This window comes from Schistocerca piceifrons, chromosome 7 (genome assembly GCF_021461385.2).
Source record: "Schistocerca piceifrons isolate TAMUIC-IGC-003096 chromosome 7, iqSchPice1.1, whole genome shotgun sequence".
Lineage (NCBI taxonomy): Eukaryota > Metazoa > Arthropoda > Insecta > Orthoptera > Acrididae > Schistocerca > Schistocerca piceifrons.
Genome location: NC_060144.1, coordinates 349,040,585 through 349,066,300, shown reverse-complemented (window position 1 = coordinate 349,066,300; position 25,716 = coordinate 349,040,585). Strand labels below are relative to the sequence as shown.

General features: G+C 42.6%; 1 protein-coding gene across 1 annotated transcript in view; it reads left to right on the top strand.

Annotated features, from left to right (window-relative positions):
• Positions 1 to 25,716, top strand: part of LOC124804728 — a 150,423-nt gene that overhangs the window by 82,615 nt on the left and 42,092 nt on the right. The window contains exon 2 of the mRNA XM_047265021.1: positions 1,935 to 2,009. Coding sequence (XP_047120977.1) covers positions 1,935 to 2,009 — 75 coding nt within the window. The remainder of the gene's footprint in view (positions 1 to 1,934; positions 2,010 to 25,716) is intronic.

The following is a 25,716-nucleotide window of genomic DNA, read 5'->3' as shown; positions in this document are numbered from 1 at the left end:
TAAGCCACTTTCAAGCATCTACAAAACATAATACAACATAATCAGAACAGTTTACAGTAGGATTAACTGCAGGTACAACCAGTTTTGTAGTTTTTTAATATTCATATACTGTGCTTACAAGATTTTGATATACAGGCGGAGATATATCTCAAAATCTTGTAAGTACTGTATATGAATGTCAAAAAACCTACATAATGAGTTGTACCTGCGGTTAACACCACTGTAAATTGTTCTGATTATGTTGTATTATGTTTTGTAGATGCTTTAAAATGGCTTAATGCCGAAATTTCAATTCCAAAATAAAATTGTAACAACTGAAACCAAGATATAATCGTTGAAAATAATATTAATATTGTTATTATGATTACTATGCTTATACCACATTCAAGAAACAGAGCTCTGAACTAAAATCTAAGAAAGACAATGGCAAATGAACTAGAGCTAACAGTAGTATTTCGTCTTAACCTTACAGTTCAGACAAATTCGATGTTTGATTACGTGTGGAGGTAAAGCAGCACGTTAAGCAGATACAATTTGGTCACATACTTTTCATAATGTTTCCTTCGACTGCCTATGCCAATTTCTGGTACCCATATGCTCTTCTACTCAAGCGCTGAACTCTTTTTTTCTTGTAATAAAACTTCACAATACTACGTACCAACTCAGGTGCGAATGAAAAAAAAGTATTTTCCTCTTCAGAGCTGGGAAAAAAGTGTAATTTCGGCTTGGCGGCTGCAGCGTAAAGACTGGAAAGTAAACAACTTCTCTTTAATTCAATTTAACTCTGCGAACAAGTCGCCGCGCGATATTTTGAGAGTGGACGAGTGACCTGAGTACGGTTGGGATGCCAAATGACGTAATGCGGAGGGGAAAACTAGATTGTAGCTGTTCTGAAGTGAATTAGAAAATTACCCTATTTCGGCCTCTACATTCATCCCAGAACATATGATACTAGTCCATGATGACAGTTTTTAAATTACGTTTGTGGACATAATTAAAACGCGACAGGCCAATCTGACGAAGGAGAAACTCCTTAACTAATCTTGCTGACTTAGAGAGCAGTATATGTGTACTGTCAGAACAAAGAAATGAATACCGCTACAGTTGCAGAGGAAGGTCTTTATGTCCAAGTTTGTATACCCTTATGTGAACTCCAACAGCAAGGCGAAATTTATCCCTCTGTGTGGAATGAGAGGTCAGAACGAACATTTTAATTTGTTTAAATGTTTGCACTAATAATTATTCGGATTCGTTTTCAATTACTTAAATACGTAAAATAATGACAGGAACTTGTTTCATACAAAAATTTGACTGAGAATGGCGAAAATGACTACTCACTGTGCATCTAGCGTCTTCTCGCCAGAAGGCAGATTGTCAGAATTACTTAAGGTCTAGAAAAATCTGAGCCTTTCGCTTTTCACAATTATAATACTGTTTCAGTTCAATAGCATTCTTCCATTTGCATAAGCTTTTACACAAAGAAAAACTTGGCGTATCTTATAACCACAAAGAAAATGCCTTTACAAAAATTAAACTCACTTTAAACTGCTGTGTGTACGGCAACAAGAAAGCACCGCAGTGAAATCACTCACTTTCAGAGGTTCCCTTTGTAAATAAATTGTTTGACTGCTTCGTCCACTCACACGTAAAATGCTTTAATGTGGCTGGTTTTAATGGTTGGAAGTGTCACTATCTCTCGTCTGCACGCTTCTGTGTTTTGTGCTTTAAACTAAGTGTAATTTACATAATTGTCACCCTCAGTATTTCGTGTTTCTCAGCGTGGAAAAGGCGAGATACGTGAGCGTCCCTGAAAAGAAAGCACAGTGTATTGTTGACTGTCGCTACAGGCGTCGCGAACCCACTACCTCTAGTAAGCTTCGTTGCCTTGTGGCAAATGGCCGGCATTTCAATTTTGTTCGCTTCGTCTGTTGCAGTGCTGGCAGAACTGCGGTCCTCTGCAAGCGAACCGATCGCTGTGGGGCACTCTCTGCGCTGCAGACCCCGCATGTGTGAGTAGCCAAATGATCTACGGCATCTTGTAACTATGTGGTCATGTGGATATTCGCGGATATATTGGTGGACATGCGGAGTAATGAATACTTTGTAGATAAAAGACCACATCGAAGGGGACGTCCGCATGTATATCTGCGAATGTCCACAGCTATTGCTGTGTGGTTAAAATTAAGCGATAATGTTAACATTACGATATGACTTATCTATTTAGGGTCAAACGATGGATAGTAATAAATATTATTATTTTAAGTAACTATTATTAACCATTCTAGATGGAATGCTGGTATGTCGCGCTAGAAATGGCAAAATTATTTGGCGGACAGGGTGGACAGCAATCTACGGTTGTTTGCTGATGCTGCCGTGGTGTACGCCAAGGTGTCGAAGTTGAGTGACTGTAGGAAGATACAAGACGGCTTAGACCAAATTTGCATTTGGTGTAATGAATGACAGCTAGCCCTAAATGTGGAAAAATGTGAGTTACTGCGGATGAGTAGAAAGATGAAGCCTATAATGTTCGGGTACAGTACCACTAGTGTCCTGCTTGACACAGCCAAGTCGTTTTAATGTGTGGGTATAATGTTGCAAAGCGATATGACGTGGAACGAGCGTGTGGAAAATGTGGTAGGGAAGGCGAATGCTCGACTTCCGTTTATTGGGAGAATTCTAGGAAAGAGAGGTTCACCGGTAAAGGAGACCGCATGTAGCAAGCTGGTGCCTCCTGTTCTTGAGTACGGCTCGAGTGTTTGAGATCCGTACCAGAACGGATTGGAGGAAGACAACGAAGTAATTCAGAGTTGGGCTGCTAGATTTGCTACCGTTACGTCCTAAAACACGTGTTACGGAGATGCTTCGAGAATTCAGGTGGGAATCCCAGGAACCAAGAATACGTTCCCTTTCGAGAAACACTGCAGTGAAAATTTAGATAACCGGCATCTAAAGCTGGCTTCCGAACGAATCTACTGCCCAACATACATAAATAAGAGAAATTAGGGCCCATGTGGAGGCATATAGACATTCGTTTTTCCCTCACTCCATTTAAGAGTGGAACAGGAAAGCAAATGGCTGATAGTGGGACAGGGTACCCTCAGCCACGCAACGTACGGTGGCTTGCGGAGTATCTTTGTAGATGTAGAACAACAGTGACCTCAAGAGGGTAGATACTTTGTTGATATCCGCAAAGGTTTAAGATAGCAACAGGCCCTTTTTACAGTTTTTCGCAAAATTACATGTACATTCTGTTTTCGTCGTACTAGCAGATGCTTCACATCTGAGTCATTTCTGTTTTTTTTTTTTTTTTGGCATTAACAGCTACCACTAATGCCACAAATTGGCATGAATGGTATTCGTAGAACAATCCTTCGTTTGGAATATTCACTCCGTGCTCTGACTCCTGTTGGAGCTTCACTTACTTATAAATCCGCATTGTACAAAAAAAAGCATTTCTCAACATTTCTCTTAAAAATAATTACAGGTATACATTGTAACGCTTGTTACATTAAGAAGCGTAACATAATCTAATACTGTGTTGAATTAACTTAATTTGATAAACCAATTATAATGAAAACGTTTTCAGTAAGTGACGACAACTGGTATCGACATCATTCAACTTACCAATATGATACCAGTAGTTTCGGAGAAAAAGTGACAAAATCTCGTTCAGTAATCACGAAATGAAACTATAGCTTATGGTAGACATCAAGAATATGACAGGCTAACTGATATTAAAATGTGGTCGTGTCAGGCCTGTGCGTTCTTAACCAGTGGAGTGTAAGGAATGAGTTCCGATTTCAGCGGCTGTAAATTTAGACCAGGCGTACGTTTACTGTCAGAGCTAGGGCTGCCGAGCGGATTAATGTGATTAATCAAATATTGATGTCCATGTATGTGAATGCGGACAAAACACTTGCGGGTGAGGAATTTATTCTCTTGTCTTTGTTGACCTCTACTTATTGCGTTTGTCACACATTTATGATGCTAGTGCTCCGAAAGACAAGGAGGGAGTACTCTTCCACATAAGAGCTTCGTTTTATTATTTAATGTGGCACTTCAACGTGCTCAACAATAGTTTATATTGTAAGTTTTGAATTAGACCCCAAGCAGTTTACCGTCGCCTCTACTTGATTACGCTATTTATTGTTACTCATCGATATAGCGCTTTGATGTACTGCATTGCATTTTGCGATTGATCTCACATTATGTGAATGAGAAAGACGAAGGTTCGAATCTGCAAAACATCCTGCCTGTGTAACAATAACACAACGTATCAGATATCGTTCAGGAAGTACAGAGAACGAAATGCAATCAATGAAATGCACCACGTGATACAATTGCCACTGTCACCCAGCGACTAACAATACAACAAACTATTGTCCGATGAAGTGGATGGGTGTTTTGGCCTATAGCGTCTCCCACGAGATCTTTAGTAAAACTAACCAACCTTTCCTCTCGAATTATAGCAGAACTGTTTGAAGATCACTCCAGGATCATGTGAGTACCAGCGTAGGTCCTCACCTTCTGACTATCCCCTGAAGACCATTTGGACCCCATCACGCGAGCCAGCTCTAGGCAGTCTCCGTGACTGGAGATGGGTGTTGTGCACCCATTGATCAGGAGGGCTCCTTAATGCTTTCCATATTTTATGGTAAGTTCTGTGGGACGAAACTGCTGAGGTAACCGGTCCCTAGTCTTACACATTACTTAATCTAGCTTAAACTAACTTACGCTAAGGACAAGACACACAGCCGTGGCCGAGGGAGGACTCGAACCTCCGACGGGGGCAGCCGCGCGAACCGTGGCAAGGAATTTGCCATATGAAGACGCATCACCTCTCTCAGGGCGAAAGAGACTGCTACATGCTATTATAGATTTGTGTCTGTAGTTCAACTGCTCAAGAGTGTAAACCTGAGATCGATTATTATTAACACATTATGTTACTGTAACACAACAATGCAGCAACTGAAAACAAGGCCCCAGACGTGGAAGCGTCCAACACGAAAAAAAGAAAGAAAAAGAAAACGCGGAGATTTTCAAATTAAATCTTGTTTCTTCTGTTTCTGAGGAAAGCACCTAATAAACTCCTTGTAACTTGAAAGGAAACTGGCCGAAAATGAGGCAGCAATAGTCGCGACGATGGTTAAGGAAAAATCCCGGCTTTCATCTGGAGTGACTGATGATAATTACAAAAGTTCACTTCCGTAAAGTACATCCAAAAAGTAACGAACCAGAGGGTGTGAAAGGAAAACCGCTGAAAGTTTCATACTGTCATTGTCTCCGGAAGGAGGTGCTGTTTCCAAAGCCCCTCTAGACGGACACGGACACCATCCACATGAAGACAGAACGAGCACGCAGATGCATCGACCGTCCTCCAGCAATTAGTTGTGTTGGAAAGAGCGAAATGGAAGATTAAGAAAAAGAGAAAAGACGTTAGCTGCTTTTCCTGACGGCGGAAGAAAAGTTAGGCACATGCATTTCCGTTATAGGGTCATGGCGTGGCACGAGCGATTCAAGGAAAGACGGATGTCCTTGGCCGATGACACGCGAGCTGGAACGCGACATCGCGATACTAAAACTATTGTCTAGCAGGTGAATGCCTTCATTATTCAAGGCCGTCGAGCCACCAGTAGCAGCTGTTGCCGAAGAGGTCGGACTGATCGCCAGAAGTGTTCACGTCATCATTAAGGAGAGACTGAACTTTAGCAAAGTACCGACAACCTTGTAGGTGGGGCAACCGCAGCTATGAGTAGTCATATTGAGGTATTAATAACCGCTTCAGCTGTATTTAGTGTTTCACTGTTGAATCACTGCCGGTTTCCTGGCAGTAAAAGCCACATTTTCAAGTGAGTGTCTGTATAACAATAAAGCCAAATGGATCAAATGGCTCTGAGCACTATGGGACTTAACTTCTGAGGTCATCAGTCTCCTAGAACTTAGAACTACTTAAACCTAACTAACATAAGGACCACATCCCTGCCCGAGGCAAGATTCGAACCTGCGACCGTAGCGGTCGCGCGGTGTCAGACTGTAGCGCCTAGAACCACTCGGCCGGCAATAAAGCCAGAAGGAATAACAATCCTGAGATATACACTGGTATGGTACACTATTTTAAGATTTTTTAAAAAAAAAGAACGTTAAAAACATTTACGTGATGTATCAGAATGTTAGTACTCACATGACTAAAACAGTCGAGAGGAATTTTAAACTACTTAAAATATCATAAAGTTTTAGGGTTTATGCAATGGACTCTGCCGGCAGATCTGTTTCGTTGCCGTAATATGCACATGATGATCCTCTTTTACACTCTGGCTTTAGCATAACTTACGGGCGTTATTAACTAAAAATATGTCAGCTGTCACTATCATATAGATAATATTCGTTGTTCTCATTTACCATTCGTATAATCCCCGCGTCCCCTGTAAGTGGTTCCTTATAGATCGGAGAAGCGGTAAGTGCCCTTTTCAGGTTCTGCTTTTCCGCCGATAGCTATTTACTTGACGGTTCTGCCTAAGTAGAACATCCCTCCATTTTGTGGCAACCACTTCTTGGGTTCTTCATTCTGGCCCAGAATGAGGTCTTAATAGTTTTCATTTATTTTCTCCTTACCAATGGATCACTATAGTACGATTTGCTTAGGACCTATCCAATATATTGGAATACGGCTGTTTTATTCCATGACATATCGCCTCTTAGCGGTTCTTTTGTTGTATCAGACAACGAATGCTGGATAAAAAGATTCCGGGGTTTCCCGCTCTAATGTTTTTCTCATGTGAATACTAACATTTTCATATACCCATGTAAAAGTTTTTAATACTTTAAAAAAAACTTTAAAATCTTAAAATAATCTACCATACCAGTGTACATCTCAGGATTGTTATTCCTTCTGGCTTTATTGTTATACAGATATTCACCTGAAGATGCTCCTTTTAGTGCCACGAAACCGACAGTGATCCAATAATAAAGGTCTAAATAAAGCTGAAGCGGTTATTAACACCTCTAACAAAGTGCACCCAGTAGGTGCCTCACAGTCTTCAACTAGCACAGGAAACATGTCGAAAGAGACTCTCTCTCTCTCTCTTGAACATCTGCAGCACTATGCCAAGAAAAGGAATGGGTTTCAGTCACGAGTGGCCGGAGGAGGTGAGACATGTTGTCATCTGTTCGAACCCTAGTCAAAACCACACAGTGGCTAGCGGAAACATGCAGGGTGGACACCACACAAAAAAAATAACGCAAGAACACGAAAGAAGACTCTGAGAAGCAAAAGACACCTCGGACGAGGGCGTCATGCAGTACTTTCGGAACTGGTTCGGGGATTTTAAGAGACGATCTTCCAGCACCTAGTGCCGCATTGCGACCAGTGCTTTAGCAGTGCTGGGGTATTTTTGAAGTAAAAGCACCAGTTTACGTTTGCATACCTCCGGTTTATGTTTCCTTTTCTATTTTAAAGCTTCTCACAGGCGGAAAATTTACAAGTAAAATTACAGTATGCACCTCAGATGAATTTCGGTGAGGGTTAATGCGAAGTGTCGGGAAACAGTGCTTCACTTGTGTCCTCCCTGCAGTTGCCAATGGTCAGTAATATTTACCGTCCGAAGAATATTGCCCTCCTGTAGTAGACTGTCAGCCTAGCTGTGTAGTGTTTGCCGGCCGGAGTGGCCGAGCGGTTCTAGGCGTTACAGTCTGGAACCGCGCGACCGCTACGGTCGCAGGTTCGAATCCTGCCTCGGGCATGGATGTGTGTGATGTCCTTAGGTTAGTTAGGTTTAAGTAGTTCTAAGTTCTAGGGGACTTATGACCACAGCAGTTGAGTCCCATAGTGCTCAGAGCCATTTGAACCATTTTTTGTGTAGTGTTTCGTTGTTCACATTCAGTCAGAATATACACAAAATAGCAATTAATAATGCACACTTATTTATATCAATGCTTTATTCATAGTAGTAACTGTGTGTACTACAACTATAATGCGTTTTTTATAATAAAAATCGCATTTTATTCACTTAAAGTTTCGATGCATTGTCTCTTCAGTTTGTAGCTTACGAGAGAATTTGTAGTCTCCTTATAAGTTCCACACGAACTTTAACTTTGCCTCCTTTTTTTTTTTTAATTTACGGCATTGTGCCGAAGGTGAAACTTCTTGTGAAACATGTATACATGCATGAAATACTGACTGAAAGCAAAAAACACACGAAAAACGCCCGCATCTGTCATGTGTTTTAACTGAATAAAACGACGGAGTGTCGCGGCGAAAAGAAAAGAATGTACTCATTTCAACACTTGCAGGCTCAGAATTGATAAGCGGTTCATCCAGCAGCTTCTGTTACCATGACCACACAAATGAAAAAAAAAAAATTGATTGTCATTACCCTGGGCGTCTCAGTACGTAGAAATGGTACGGTAATTTAACACATTTAGGTCATATTCACGTAAATTAGTCAGTCATACAGTTGGACTGACGGTTTTAGAACGGTGCGTCATATTCTGGAGTAGACCACATCACAGTGCCAATTCGACTCGCTAGTATATTACTATCGTGCACAGTTGTCTCAGCTGGAGAAAGTGCATATTATATTGTTACTGTGCGATCTATTACTAGTATGCTACCTTGATCTGCCAGATTCGTTATAATAACTGAACCGAGAAATGATCGTGTTCAATATTGTAATATGGACAAATCCTCGTTCACTTAAAGAAATACGAGTTACACTATGTGATGAAAAGTATCTGGGCACTCCCAACAACACACGTTTTTCATATTAGGCGCATTTTCCTGCCACTTCCTGCCAGGTACTCCATATGAACGACCTCTGTGGTCATTAGACATCGTGAGAGTGCAGAATGGGGCTCTCCGCACAACTCACGAACTTCGAACGTGATCGGGTGATTGAGTGTCACTTGTGGCATACGTCCGTGCGCGAATTTCCACACTCCTAAACATCCTTAGGTCTACTATTTACGATGTGATAGTGAAGTGGAAACGTGATGGTACACGTACAACGCAAAAGCGTACAAGCCGATCTCGTCTGTTGACTGACAGAGACCGCCGACAGTTGAAGAGGGTCGTTATGTGTAATAGGCACACATCTTTCCAAACCATCACACAGGAATCCAAACTGCATCAGAATCCACTGAAAGTACTATGACAGTTAGGCGGGAGGTGAGAAATCAATAATTCAAAAAGAGGAAACTGTCATGTAGACAGGAGTGGCACCACCGGCAGTCGACCATTGGTGTAAACGCCCAGAAGATGACCCCTACGTCGGTTTGAAACCGGTTGGCGGTATAATAATAATAATAATAATAATAATAATAATAATAATAATAATAATAGTAATAATAATAAATGCGATTAAGACTCTTTTTGAATTATTGATTAATCATACTTAGGTTAGTTAGGTTTAAGTAGTTCTAAGTCTAGGGGACTGATGATCCCAGATGTTAAGTCCCATAGTGCTTAGAGCCATTTGAACCATTTGAGCCCCAATTTATAAATGTAACATTTGAAATGTTGGCTAGGAAACAATTTAAACGAAGACTGCAGAGGAATTAAAACCTATACCGAAAGCGTACGTTTTACAGTACTGGATTTTATCAGTTTTTTCGGATGATGGAACAGATATAGCACGTTCCATCGCTCCTGTGCGTTTCAGTCTATTGGCTTAAACTTTACAGTTCTGTTGAATGAAGACTGGTACACAGTCAGTGGAGAGATTTGGATCTAGTGACCTAGCGATAAACCGCGTGTGTGGAATCCGTGCCGTCGCGGGATCGAATTCCGGATGGATCACGTAAATTTTCAGTCTGCCTTTAATTTAGCATTCACTTCACTACGATGTGAGAAGTCACCACAGCATCTTCGGGTTCCACATTAAACTGTAAGTCCCCTTGCCCGGTTGAGTAACAGAGAGAACAGCGAAGGAATCCTTGATTTCAAAATTAAATATGAAATCTTAAGTACAGCTGAAGGAGTTTCATTTTTAATAAAAATTATACCAGCTAACGTCCCACCACCATCCAATTTTAATACGGATGTACGAAGATGAAATACAGGGCGAGTCAGGAGGAAAGGCATGTGTTTTGACGTGTGATAGCATTACTGATCTATTCCGAATGGTTTCCGAGATAGAACACTTTTGGTGTACATTTTTATTTATTTTCTGTATTATTCATTGTCATTGTTTACTACGTACCACAGTAATATATAGGAGGTTGAGACGAACATTTTGGTACAGGACTCTTGTGGTCTATCAAGTCGAAAAAGTACCTCAAACTGGCCTACAAAAAGTACCTAAGCTACAGCGCATGAGCGTCGCGCGAGAATTTCAATATTCTCGCGATCTCTCCGCGCAAACAGCTAGTCCTAGGAAAAAAAAATGAATAGGATCTTTTTGGTGGTAAATTTAATTTGATTTGTGTATTGAGACGCATTTTCAACGGTTGTCGAGTTATTAAAGATAAACATACAAAAGTGAAATTAAACGTGTTCTATCTCGGAAACCATTCGCAATAAAGCGTATGTCAATATGAAATATTTTGTTCAGAATCACTAATACTATCGCGTCTCAAAGCATTTACTTTTCCTTCTGACACACCCTATATATCGAAATTAGTGGGCAAGTGCTACACGCGGGCTGATTTTTGTGATAACATTATGAATTTTGTACAAAGGTTATACAGAAGTTCCGAAATACGAGTAGTTCGAAAACCTGCTAACAGATGGCGTCGCGACACGTAGTGCTATAAATAAAGCGCCGCAGCTCACAGCGATCAGGTCTACCGCGGATACCTGAAAGCAGATTGAAATCATGTATTCCTTTGAATAACTTCTCTTTCTGGTACTGGAATACCATAGGTGAGGAAACAGTCCTAGGGCAACAAGATGCAGTTTTCAAATATGACTTAAGGTTCCAGAAGGGCCTGAACCATTCGCAAACTCTCCATCTCCTCCCAAATTAGAACTAGTGAGGCAGATCATCTACCGTAGTATCGTTAGGCTGCATCTGGCTCTGAAAACACCCGTTTGTGTGAAGCGAAACCATTGTGTTAGCCCAAAGTTCCTTTGGGCTGCGATATACACTAGATGCATTACAGCGCCTTTCTTCGTGCGAGAAACTATCATCAGTAATCGTTACGTAGCAATTTTGGAACAATCTGTCACCACACACCTAGCGCTTGGGGAACGCCCAGGCACCAAGTGTGCTATGCGGGATGGAACCAGACCACCGTGCAACGAACAGATGTTACGTTTTCTTGATGAATACTTCGGGAGCAGCTAATGCTTTGGATTATTGTAGATTTACTGACGTAGGGAGGAATTGGTGTCCATATTCGCAGATATGGCTTGTGACTTTTTGTGGGACTCACTGAAATGTACTGTCTGCCAGAACCATCCTACCACGCTGGACGAATCGACGAAGTGTGTGACGTCGGAATCCATTGTCGTTGAGACACTACGGTATGTGATGGAAAATTTCATTGTTCGTCTGCGCCACCTCTGTAATACGAGTGGTGGAAATTTCGAAAGGATTACGGTATGATTGCAAAGACTAATTGCTAACGACGTGTTTAATTAGGCACGCTGATACTATACGAGCTGCTCAGCATACAACGCCATCAGTTTAGCAGCTTTTCGAACTATTTCGAAACTTCTGTGTAACTTCAGTATAAAATTCATACAGCTTTCGCAATAAACACAGCATTTGCTGCACTCGTCTATGGTCTTCCACATATTTATTTTTAAATCAAGGATATGCAACTGTAGAACATTACGTACATTCCAGCTGCGGTCAGGTGTCAGTAGTACGTCCTTAAATTGAAATAAGGTGAAGCACATACGCTGAACTGTTAATGAAAATTTGCAGTCCATTACGATGCATTTGCTAGCGAGAACTTGACTTTTCTCCGAAAATAAACATAAACGTTTTTGGAATGAACTTTACTGTGGAGACGATATCTGCAAATATTCACGAGAGATGATACTGCACTGGGATCAGACAATATTCTCCCCCATTTCGCTGCTGGCCGATGCAAGGCAAGGTATGTTACCAAGCATAGGTATTAAGGTATGGTATAATCGTATAAGCATCACTGTAGCCTACTTCAGTCTGGAAGAACTAAGGCGCTATATAAGATGGGAAGATAAAGTAATGATAGAGAGACGAATAATGCCTCTATCCTGTTTGTGTACAAAGCGATCGGCAGGAGGATTAAACAAAACCTAATATGGAGAGTGGAAAATCACGACATTCTTCTATAGGGTATACACAGACAGGCCAACAATTAGGAATAAGCAATTCTCACTACGGGTAATTAATTGTTTGCTAGCTTTTTATGCGGATCCTCTTAAAGATTGTGACCGTGCCCTTCTGTCATGTGTACGCGAGCACGAGAAATTGATTGGAAAATGGTTTATCACTGAACAACCTATTTCTAATCATTTCTGAACAACCTATTTCTAATCATACGCCGGGACGATGCGTAACACGACCATACACTGATGTCCTTGCTTTTGTAGGGCTGCTGACGTTTTGCTACACACTCTTGATAAATGTCAGTATAAATGGATTAGAAGCTATATGAGTGCACTGACGTCACCTTCTACAAATGGCGGCGGCCGCGGTGGTCTAGCGGTTCTGGCGCTGCAGTCCGGAACCGCGGGACTGCTGCGGTCGCAGGTTCGAATCCTGCCTCGGGCATGGGTGTGTGTGATGTCCTTAGGTTAGTTAGGTTTAAGTAGTTCTAAGTTCTAGGGGACTTATGACCTAAGATGTTGAGTCCCATAGTGCTCAGAGCCATTTGAACCATTTTTCTACAAATGGCCGTCCAGTGGAAGCCAGCGAACGAGGAGCTGCTTTATCTCAGGCGACATCCTACAGGGAGCACAGTGTCTGCTTGACTCTTTAGTTTTAAGAATCAGATGCGCTACGCCGGAATTAGAGAACTATTCGGCCAAATTTTTGCAGCGTCACATACTGAGATGTCTTGTGCTTGTAGTAGGCCCACAAACCTGTCCTTATTTGCTCCAACTTTGAACATGGCTGACGTTTGCAGCAACCGTATACACAAATTTGAAAAAAAAAATGTAAAAATCTGCCAACCGGTTGCATAGATTTTCTATATACCTTGACAAGGTTTCGTCACCTCTAAGGGTGACTTCATCAGAAGGTAAGGTAATTACATGAAGAACAAATTGTCAAAGATGTACAGTGATTTAAGAGCTAAGTTGCTCAAGTCATACATTAAAATATAAGTCATAATGTTCTTCAAAAGTCAAACATTAAAACATAAGTAACACCGGTGTTGTGTGGGGAGAGTCCTGTGGCCCTGAGAAACGATACTATTTTGTGAAGAAATAGTACCGGTACTCGTCTTTTGCACTATGCATCCGATATCGCCTTGTATCTTCTTTACTTCGACAGTTTTGCTTAATTTGTTGTTCTAGATGAAAAAAGTTTATAATTAAATTTACTGCTTGTAATTGTGACATTTATCAGATTGTTGTTGTTATTCATACTGGTTGCTAGTGATTTACTCAGTGTATCTTCAACACGAATTCCTTTATACATACCAAACCTTTTGCGTCTACCGTACCTTCCACCTGATCATCATTTTCCATCACGACAATGTACCAGCACACACCTAAGCAGTTATGGTCGCAAAATTAATAGAAACAGGATTCCATTCCAACCCATTTCACATCCCTCCTATTCTCCAGACTTGGCTCCCTCGGACTACTAATTGTTCCCCAATTTGAAGAAATGGCTGGTGGGACAAAGATTTTATTCAAACGAGGACGTGATTGCAGCAACTTGTAACTATTTTGCAGACTTGGACAATTCCTATTATTCGGAAGGGATCAACAAATTAGAACAGCATTGGAAGAATTGTATATATCTAAAAAGGAGACTATGTCGAAAAATAAAAAAGGTTTACCATAAACACGTAAGTAGATTTTTATTTTTGCACAGACTTTCCGAACGCCCCTCGTAGACTGCAGCATTATTTAGAGAAAATAAATTCTTTGCTGCTCTTAGGGTTGGAACTTTAATAGTGGCAACTATTTATTTACAGCTCGTATAAAATAGATACGCGTTCCAAAGTATTACTGACCTAAAAGTAGTCACCAATATTGTGTAAAACTCGTTGCCAGCGATGTGGAAGTCGTAAGATACTCTTAGCAGTGCCAATTGTGCTGACATTTCGAGCGGCGCAATCAATTGCCTGACGAATTTGTAGCAGCTCTGGAGTAAATGCCGTGAAGTGTTTCCGTTGTAAATGTTTTATGATTGACAGTGGCCCAGTGAGCAGCACAAAAGAGACACACACAAAGAACAACCACAGACATAAAAATTTTAAACTAGGATAGCCACAGCTAAAGTACTTATACATAACTGATTGGCCAATCACACAGTATAAAACCGGTATTAAAACTGTTAAAATATAGAACTGAATGAAGATTCCAATAGTCCGCAATAGCTGTATTTACTGGAGTCGATTGAAGAGACAGTTTTTTTTTTATCGAAACGCAACTTTAAGTTGTAGCGTCTGGTGTATATCTGTACGTAAACTTTTATAAATTAATACTTTGGTAATGGAGAAGTCAAGATATCTGATAAATTTTAGAGTACTGAATGAATAGTTTTAACCAAGGAAGAAAATATTTTGTATCAGATCAGGAAATTAGGTTTCTGACGACATGCACCCCACAAAGCTCGGTGTGTCCTTATATAATTAATAAAATTTGTATTTCGAACCAAAAGATACTTAATTACAATGCTACGTCATATGATACTGGGGGCTATAGCAGAATGCCGCAGAATAACAGTTGGCGTGGCTGAGCCAAGGTTTTCAGCCTTCTTAAGTTGGTAAAGAGCTTCATTAATGATGAACGTCCAGTCAATAACGGCGGAGAAATGGAATCGGGAATGAGGAAATGATCCTTGACTAAAAAACAATGAAGCAGTAACTAAAATAAAGATATTGGGGAGAGTCCCATGTAACGTAGAACAACTGAAAAAATGGGACTGACCTGTGTAAAAATCATGGTGAACCATCATCACATTACCGATTAAAATACATTCCTACGGGCTTGTGTCATACAACGGACAATGAGCCTCGAAAATGTCATCCAGTCTCTAATCGACTTCAATAAATACAACTATTGCGGACTGTTGGACTTTTCATTCAGTTTTACATTTTAATATTTTTAACACCTGTATGTAAACACCTGTAGTATATTGTATGAATGGTCAGTCAATTACGCACAGCTGCAAAATATTTACAATCGGCTCTCAGATCCATTCAGTTATCGGTGATCTTTTCTCGTGAGTGCTTTGAAGGAATATTGTCTTTTAACGTCCCGTCGACATCGATGTCATTAGAGACGGACACAGGGTCGGATTGTTTCAAGCATTGGGGAGGAAATCGACCGTGTCCTCAAAGTAACGATCCGGAATTTGCCAGGAGCGATTTAGGGACATTACGAGAAACCTAAATCTGGGTGGCAAGACGCGGGATAGGAAATCGTTCTCCCGAATGTGAGCCCAGTGCGCTAACCACTGCGCCACCTCGCTCGGTGAGTGCTCTGATAACTACTGGCTTGCGAAAAAAATATAGTGTCTTTAACTGATACAGGTACAAACGAGAAAAGTGAGTAGAGGTCAATTAAACAAGCAAATAATCACTGTAAATATAGGTCCGGAAACCAATGGTTTCCCCGATATAATATGATATGACCGAGTACGCGATCACCTTCCAACGGATTCCCCGAGCATACAGACTGCAGATATGCACTTGAGGATAAACACATTACTATTAATGATCCATATGGTCACCGTTCATATGAAGGCAGCGCCAGCACCTCTGCTCATCGATGCCTAAACACGTTCAGAAATTCCAGGAGTGTTCCGAATACATTGACAAAAATCCGCAATGCGTTCTCGGAGTTGATCCAAACTATCTACAGGTCTGAAATACACAAAATATTTTACGTATTCCGAAACAAAAACAAACGTATAAGTTCTTTTCGTGTAAACTGGGAGCTCATGGTGTTGGCGCGTCAGGCACGATACAGCTGTTGTGGATTTTACCAGTACTTAGGTATGTGGCTTGAACAGTTTATCACTTTTTTTAATTTACGTGTCATTTACGGTGTTTCGAAATAAACGTACCGGCCATTTTAAGAGGCTCGGAACACGTATTTATTTGATACATATATTTGTAAACAGCAAGTGCTAATAGCTAAATTTTCGGGTACAGCATAACTTCGGTTCGTATTGTAAGAGTTTTGGGACATTGTGGTTCATATGTAAAGGAGACCGCATAGGACACTAGTGCGAACTATTCTTGATACAGCTCGAGTGTTTGAGATCCATAGCAGGTAGGATTAAAGGAAGGCATCGAAGCAGTTCAAAGGCGGGCTGCTGTATTTGGTTCCGGCAGGTTAGAAAAACACACAAGTGTTACGGAGATGCTTGGGGAATTCAAGTAGGAATCTTTGGAGGGAACGAGAAGTTCTTTTTGAGGAAAGCTACTGAAAAAATTTAGAGAATGGGCATTTAGAGCTGACTGTAGAACTAGTCTGCAGCCAGCAACATATATTTTCGCAAGTACCCCAAATATAAGATAGAGAAATTAGGGCTCATACACAGGCATATAGACAGTCGTTTCTCCTTCGCTGCATATGCGAGTGGAACAGGAAAGGAAATGACTTGTAGCGCTATAGGGTACTCACCATACAGTGGTTTGCAGAGTATGTATGAAGATGTAGAGGTAGATGATAAATTTCCAACTTATGGTTACGTGAAGGATTTCCCAGTTTTGGAATCCTGAAGAAGCACACACGTGGATGCCGATTTGCTCTGCACGCAGAGGTACACGCCTGGGCTCTGTTCCAAAGGCAACAGTTAACTTCTTTTCGTGAGGGTAGTGACCGTCTTGCCTCGCAGTGAGGTAAACAGTTATGGCTGTTACTTTTGAAATAATACCTATCTGTCTCGTTTTCATATGAGTGCTCTACGTACAGTCTTATTAGTCATCTTCAGCGGTATACACGGACCTGAATAGCTTAAGTATCGAAGACAGTCATCTTGACATTTTTGTTGTTCACTTACAATGAACTAATAATTTCAAGTGTGTATACTAATAGCTATAACACTGCATAGATATAAGGTGTAAACGTCAATGTCGCCGAATTTGAACGAAGAACCGCAATGAGAAACAAATGAGGTTCGAAAATTTACTTGTAATTGTTCGAAGCATTGACAGACGAATCTACATATGAAAAATAAATACACAACAATAAAATAAAAGAACTGGTTGTAGTAATTACTTACACACCCAAAATATCTTATAAATGTTTAGATTTGTAAAAAACTTATTGAGGGGAAGCAGCAGCTAACGAGTCTCTATTCTGATGTTTTTTTTCCAGTTGATCCTCCCACCGGTAGAATGCCCCGTCTGTTCTTTGTCCGAAGCAGTTGGTTGGCAGGAATCTATTGTCAATGTCACTTGTGCGATGGGTGTTCAATAAGTAATGAAATACTTTTTTTCTCTGCCAATTTCGGGTGAAAAATGCGGAATTTGTTGTGGGACATCATTGAATGTTTCCACTTCAGCCCCTGTGGTTTCATGAAGTTCCGACTGGTGGTGGCGCTATACGTTGCTTTCAAAATGATAAGGATGTGGCGTTGCAGGTAAAGGGCTCTATTGCGGTTCTTTGGTGGAAAACCAGAGCACCGCAGATATTCATAGGCCGTTCCAGGATGTCTACGCAGACCTGGCAGTGAATAAGAGCACGGCGAATCGTCGGGCGAGGCGTCTGTTCGATCTCCCTTGTGTCGACTGAGTCCTGCAATGTTGGAACGTGCGGACACTCTCATTAAAAGTAACTGACGCACCACAGTCAAACGTATCCTTGCACGATTGGACGTCTCTGGTGGTGGTATTGACGCACTCGTTCGACATTTGGGATACTCGAAGGTTTTTGCCCGCTGGTTCCTCACCGCCTAACAGAAGACCATAAAGAGCAACGAAGGACGACATGTTCTGGCCCAATGAAGGATGCACTCCGCGGAAAACAGTACTTGGATGAAGGGGAGGTTACATATGTAGCGCCAGCCGCTGTAGCCGAGCGGTTCTAGGAGCTTCAGTCATGATCCGCGCTGCTGCTACGGTCGAAGGTTTGAATCCTGTCCTGGGCATGGATGCGTGTGATGTCCTTAGCTTAGTTAGGTTTAAATAGCTCTAAGTCAAGGGGACTGATGACCTCAGATGTCAATTCCCATAGTGCTTAGAGCCATTTAAACCATCAATTGAACAGATGTAGCAAGACGTCGACCAGTGGAATGGTATCTTGAGGGCATATAGGACCTCCCAGAAAGTTGGCTTAAGGCTGTCGCATTGAACAGAGATTGTGTCGAAAAATAGGGTTTTGAAACCAAAAGAGTGGGGGATAATATGGTGTACTGGAATTTTGAGTATAATCATCTTGCTTTCTCTAAAAACTATTGTTGCATTATATGAATGCAGAGTCTTGCGGCGATAACATTGAATAAAATGTTCTCGGGTTCCCAACCGCGTCAATTGCTTAAAACTACACGAGCTTTCGGCCAAGCACTCCTTGGCCTTTCTCAAGTGTTACAACTGCCAGTGGGCTGTTGGTGCGCCCTTATACACACTAGCTGCCGGCTGTGACGTCACTGGTACCCGTAACATTGCCATATATGGGCATGTTTTGAGTCGGCGTTCGATATGCCCTCTTCAACCGCGCGATCGCTGGATCCCATGCCTCCCTGAGCTGCAAGCCACCGTCTCTATTCAGGGTGTTTGTGGTAATTTTTATTTCAATAGCTTCCTTTATTAAACTGTCCAAAAGCCGTTAGTGCGAGCCACGACAGAGGTATCGTCAAATTTTATGTGGTGACCGTTTTCTAACGCATGCCGCCGTAATTATGGAGTTCGAGGACTATGATACGAAGATCTGTGCGCTACTGAACGAAGATACTTACCGGAAGCGCCCACGCGACCCGACATCAAGAATAGTAAGAAAAACATCAGAACTTCTTAAGCGATCTTCAGTGGAAGACAGTGTGGTTAAGAATCTTCTCCCACAGCCGCCTAGACCACCTACTGCTTATGGTTTACCGAAGATACACAAGGACGGGACGCCATTTCGCATTATTGTGACCGTAATAGGCTCTACAACATACAAGCTGGCGAAGTACTTGGCCAAGCTCCTTTCTGCGAACATCGTATAAAAAACTCAGCAGTCCTTAGTGAGAATGATATTATGGTCAGTTTTGATGTAGTGGCGCTGTTTACGAATGTGCCTATCAAAGACGCTTTGGACCTAATTTCCCAGTACTTTGTAAGTGACTTGGTCGAGCTATTTAGGCACACTCTTACGTCCTCCTATTTCCTGTACAACGGCCGGTATTATGACCATACGGATGGCGTAGCAATGGGTAACCCGTTGGCTCCAGCTGTTGCAAACCTCTCAATGGAGAATTTTGAGGATATTGCCATAGATACTGCGCCATTGAAGCCGAAGTGTTTCTATCGATACGTTGACGATACGTTCGTCATTTGGCCACACGGACGCGAGACATTAGACGAGTTTTTGGAACACATCAATGGGATCAACAGTAATACCCAGTTCACCATGGAGGTGGAAAAAGATAATGCATTGCACTTCCTCGACGTTCTTCTCCACCGTAAACGAAATGGGTGCCTTGGCCACATCGTCTACAGAAAACCCACCCACACAGACCTGTACCTGCACGTTACCAGCCATGATCATCCGCCACAGAAGCGCACAGTATTACGAACATTGGTGCATCGTGCAACAGTAATATCAGACGAGGACAACCTGCCCCACGAACTGAGCCACCTACGCAAGGTTTTCAGAAATAACGGCTACAGCGCCCATCAAGTGAAAATAGTGATTTAAGGGGGGAAATATCAGAATAAGGCCACCGACGAAGAGCAGGAAAAGAAACTTGCTTTGCTGCCATTCTGTGGCTCTGTGTCGTGCAAGATAAGCCGCCTGTTGAAGATCAAATCCATCTTCAGGCCTCCAACGAAAATCCGTCAATTACTGAGACCAGTTAAAGACGCAGTAGGTTTCAGAACACCTGGAGTCTACGAAATAAAAAATGGCTCTGAGCACTATGGGACTTAACTGCTGAGGTCATCAGTCTCCTAGAACTCAGAACTACTTAAACCTAACTAACCTAAGGACATCACACAAATCCATGCCCGAGGCAGGATTCGAACCTGCGAACGTAGCGGTCGCGCGTTTCCAGACTGTAGCGCCTAGAACCGCTCGGCCACACCGACCGGCTCTACGAAATACCTTGTGAGTGTGGCCAGAAGCACATGGTACAAACAGTGCGCACTGTGGAACAACGCAGGAAAGAACATGAGAGGTATTATCGCCTACGCTATCCAGAGAAATTTGCGTTAGCTGAGCATGCGTTAGAAAACGGTCACCACATAAAATTTGACGATACCTCTGTCGTGGCTCGCACTAACGGCTTCTGGGACAGTTTAATAAAGGAAGCTATTGAAATGAAAATTACTGCAAACACCCTGAATAGAGACGGTGGCTTGCAGCTCAGCGCTGCGTGGGATCCAGCGATCGCGCGCTTGAAGAGGGCACAACGAACGCCGACTCAAAACATGCCCATACAGGGTGTTACAAAAAGGTACGGCCAAACTTTCAGGAAACATTCCTCACACACAAAGAAAGAAAATATCTCATTTTATTACTTCTCTTCAAATCACATTAATCATGGAATGGAAACACACAGCAACAGAACGTACCAGCGTGACTTCAAACACTTTGTTACAGGAAATGTTCAAAATGCCCTCCGTTAGCGAGGATACATGCCTCCACCCTCCGTCGCATGGAATCCCTGATGCGCTGATGCAGCCCTGGAGAATGGCGTATTGTATCAAAGCCGTCCACAATACGAGCACGAAGAGTCTCTACATTTAGTACTGGGGTTGCGAAGACAAGAGCTTTCAAATGCCCCCATAAATTAAAGTCAAGAGTGTTGAGTTCAGGAGAGCGTGAAGGCCATGGAAATTGTCCGCCTCTACGAATCAATCGGTCACCGAATCTGTTGTTGAGAAGCGTACGAACACTTCGACTGAAATGTGCAGGAGCTCCATCGTGCTTGAACCACATGTTGTGTCGTACTTGTAAAGGCACAAGTTCTAGCAGCACAGGTAGAGTATCCGATATGTAATCATGATAACGTGCTCCATTGACCATTGGTGGAAGAACATGGGGCCCCCAATCAAGACATCACCAACAACGCCTGCCCTAACGTTCACAGAAAATCTGTGTTGATGACGTGATTGCACAATTGCGTCAGCCCACACATGTTGATTGTGAAAATTTACAATTTGATCACGTTGGAATGAAGCCTCATCCGTAAAGAGAACATTTGCACTGAAATGAGGATTGACATATTGTTGGATGAACCATTCGCAGAAGTGTACCCGTGGAAGCCAATCAGCTGCTGATAGTGCCTGCACACGCTGTACATGGTACGGAAACAACTGGTTCTCCCGTAGCATACAGTGAAGTGGTCAACGTTACCTTGTACAGCAGCAACTTCTCTGACTCTGACATTAGGGTTATCGTCAACTGCACGAAGAATTGCCCCGTCCATTGCAGGTGTCCTCGTCGTTCTACGTCTTCCCCAGTCGCGAGTCATAGGCTGGAATGTTCCGTGCTCGCTAAGACGCCGATCAATTGCTTCGAACGTCTTCCTGTACAAACGTACCGCGCCACGGCTATTGCCCCGTGCTAATCCATACATCAAATGGGCATCTGCCAACTCCGCATTTGTAAACATTGCACTGACTGCAAAACCACGTTCATGATGAATACTAACCTGTTGATGCTACGTACTGATGTGCTTGATGCTAGTACTGTAGAGCAATGAGTCGCATGTCAACACAAGCACCGAAGTCAACATTACCTTCCTTCAATTGGGCCAACTGGCGGTGAATCGAGGAAGTACGTACCTTTTTGTAACACCCTGTATATGGCAATGTCTCGGGCACCAGTGACGTCACAGCCGGCAGCTAGCGTATGTAAGGGCGCGCCAACAGCCCACTGGCAGTCATAACACTTGACAATGGCCAAGGACTGCTTGGCTGAACGCTCGTGTAGTTTTTTAAGCAAGTGGCGCGGTTGGAAACCAGAGAACATTTTATTTATTGTTGCATTACTTATCGAATGCCCCTCGTACATTTCTCCTTAGAAATACGGAAGTGATGGAAGGGTAGGTAGCACATCCGCTGTACGTTCTCGGAGATTACACTGCGAGTGTTGAGGAGTACGCGAGCGGTGGGCGGACGAGAGCACAGAGGGGGGCGTGTTTACGACTGGCGGCGCGGATCTCGAGCCGTTAAACGAGTGGTCAGCCGAGCGCCGCTGCGGACGCTCGAACACGTGTCGCCTCGGACGGACGCGCCGCGACTGCGACGCCCAACACAGGGCGTCTTTGATGGCGGCCGGAGCACGTGCCCTCACAAAATAACAGCACTGGCCGGCCGGCCCGCGCGGCGCACCCAGAAAATTACTGGGGCGATGAAAACAGAAGGGGCGGCCCAGCGCGGCCGCCTCGTCTCAATACGCCCCCTGTGTCCGTCCCCGCCGCTGCTGCTCGATTACCATCGCTAACGACCGGGTATGAGCGGAACAGTCCCGCCGCAGCCGCAGTCGTGTCCTCGTGGTCGCCCCCGACAGTTTATAAACGCCGCTCGCGGCCTTTGCGAAATCTGCAGTGCTTTGTGACGGACGCATGAGACACTAAACACAGTGTGAAGTGTTACACAATGAACACATTGAGCGATCGCTACCGAACCGATAAACCATTATTTCCGTGCTTTTGGAACATGTTGATTAGCGTTTCATCGTTATGCGAGCTTAATATCAGTGTTTTCAAAACAGAAAAAAAGATATTCGTACAGATCATAGAGCTTGTTTTGGGTGAAGTGGGGTTTGGGTTGGACGTCTGCGAGTATGAGCTTGCTTCAAATGAGGAGCGCCGGAACAGAAACCGACAATCCGCATTTGTTGTTAATACAGAAAGTAACAAATAGTGACCTCAAAATGGCTCCATAATCTATAAAAAGTAGAAACACACCATAAAACACTTGATGTCGCGTTGTGCTGAAAATTATTTTGTGGCAGCATGTATTATTATTCCCGTATCTCCACCCTGCAGCTCAAACACGCGAATATAGCAAAAGTGGATATATCGGGTTTTGTTCCGGCGCTCCTCAATTATCCTTTTATTAGCAATAATATACTGCGACATGAAAGCGAAATTCTTAGTTAAAATGGGTACAGTAATATGACAATTAACAGAAATATGTTGTTGTGGTCTTCAGTCCAGAGACTGCTTTGATGCAGCTCTCCATGCTACTCTATTCTGCGGAAGTCTCTTCACTTCCAAGTAACTGCTGCAACCAACATCCTTCTGAATCAGCTTATTGTATTCATCTCGTGGTCTCCCTATACGAGTTTTGCCCTCCATGCCTCCCTACAGCACTAAATTGGTAATCTCTTGATGCCTCAGAATGTTTCCTACCAACCGATACCTTCTTCTGGTCAAGTTGTGCTACAAATCCCTCTTCTCCCGAATTCTATCCATTACCACTTTACTATTTACGTAGTGTACCCATATAATCTTCAGCATTCTTCTGTAGCACCACGTTTCGAAAACTTCTTTTCTTGTCTAAACTATTTATCGTCCATGCTCCACTTCCATACACAGCTGCACTCCATAAAAATACTTTCAGAAAGTTCTTCCTGACCCTTAAATCTGTACTCGATATTAACAAAATTCTCTTCTTCAGAAAGACTTTCTTGCGATAACCAATCTACATTTCATATCCTCTGTACTTCGACCATCATCAGTTATTTTGCTTCCCAGATAGCAAAACTCATCTACTACTTTAAGTGTATCATTTCGTAGTCTAATTCCCTTACCATCACCTGATTTAATTTGACTGCATTCCATTATCCTCGATTTGCTTTTGTTGATGTTCATCTTATACCCTCCTTTCAAATTTGGAAATTTGTGGTAAGGTCTTACGGGACCAAACTGCTGAGGTCATCGTTCCCTAAGCTTACACGCTACTTAATCTAACGTATACTAACTTACGCTAAGGACAACACATACCCATGTCCGAGGAAAGATTCGAACCTCGTAAGGGGGAAGCCTCGTCGACCGTGACAAGACGCCCTAGACCGCTCGTCTACCCAGCGCGGCCCAACTTTCAAGACACTGCCCATTGCGTTCAACTGCTCTGTGTACTTTGTCACTTCTGACAGAATTACAATGTCGCCGGTAAACCTGACAGTTTTTATTTCTTCTCTGTGGAGTTTAATTTCTACTCCAAATTTTTCTTTTGTATCCTTTACTGCTTGCTCATTATACAGATTGAATAACATCGGGGATAGACGACAACCCTGTCTCACTCCCTTCTCTACCACTGCTTCCTTTTCGTGCTCTTATAACTGCCATTTGGTTTCTGTACAAATTGTAAATGGCCTTTCGCTCCCTGTATTTACTCCTACCACCTTCAGAATCTGAAACGGAGTATTCCAGTCGACATCGTCAGAAGCTTTCTCTAAGTCTACAAATGCTAGAAACGTACGTTTGCCTTTGTTAACCTAGCTTCTAAAATACAGGGTGATTCAAAAAGAATACCACAACATTAAAAATGTGTATTTAATGAAAGAAACATAATATAACCTTCTGTTATACATCATTACAAAGAGTATTTAAAAAGGTTTTTTTTCACTTAAAAACAAGTTCAGAGATGTTCAATATGGCCCCCTCCAGACACTCGAGCGATATCAACCCGATACTCCAACTCGTTCCACACTCTCTGTAGCATATCAGGCGTAACAGTTTGGATAGCTGCTGTTATTTCTCGTTTCAAATCATCAATGGTGGCTGGGAGAGGTGGCAGAAACACCATATCCTTAACATACCCCCATAAGAAAAAATCGCAGGGGGTAAGATCAGGGCTTCTTGGAGGCAGTGATGAAGTGCTCTGTCACGGGCTGCCTGGCGGCCGATCCATCGCCTCGGGTAGTTGACGTTCAGGTAGTTACGGACAGATAAGTGCCAATGTCGTGGCGCTCCATCCTGCTGAAATATGAATTGTTGTGCTACTTGTTCGAGCTGAGGGAACAGCCAATTCTCTAACATCTCCAGATACTGTAGTCCAGTTACAGTAGCACCTTCGAAGAAAAAGGGACCAAAAACTTTATTGGCTGAAATGGTACAGAAAACGTTCACCTTAGGCGATTCGCGTTCATACTGAGTTGTTTCCCGCGGATTCTCAGTGCCCCATATACAGACATTGTGACGGTTGACTTTCCCGTTAGTGTGGAAAGTTGCTTCATCACTAAACACAATCTTTGAAACGAAAGATTCATCTGTTTCCATTTGAGCAAGGATAAAATCACAGTAATCGATTCGTTTAATCTTATCAGCTGCAGACAGTGCTTGAACCAATTTCAGACGATAAGGTTTCATAACTAACCTTTTTCGTAGGACTCTCCATACAGTTGACTGTGGAATTTGCAGCTCTCTGCTAGCTCTGCGAGTTGATTCTCCTGGGCTGCGAACAAATGCTTGCTGGATGCGTGCTACATTTTCATCACTCGTTCTC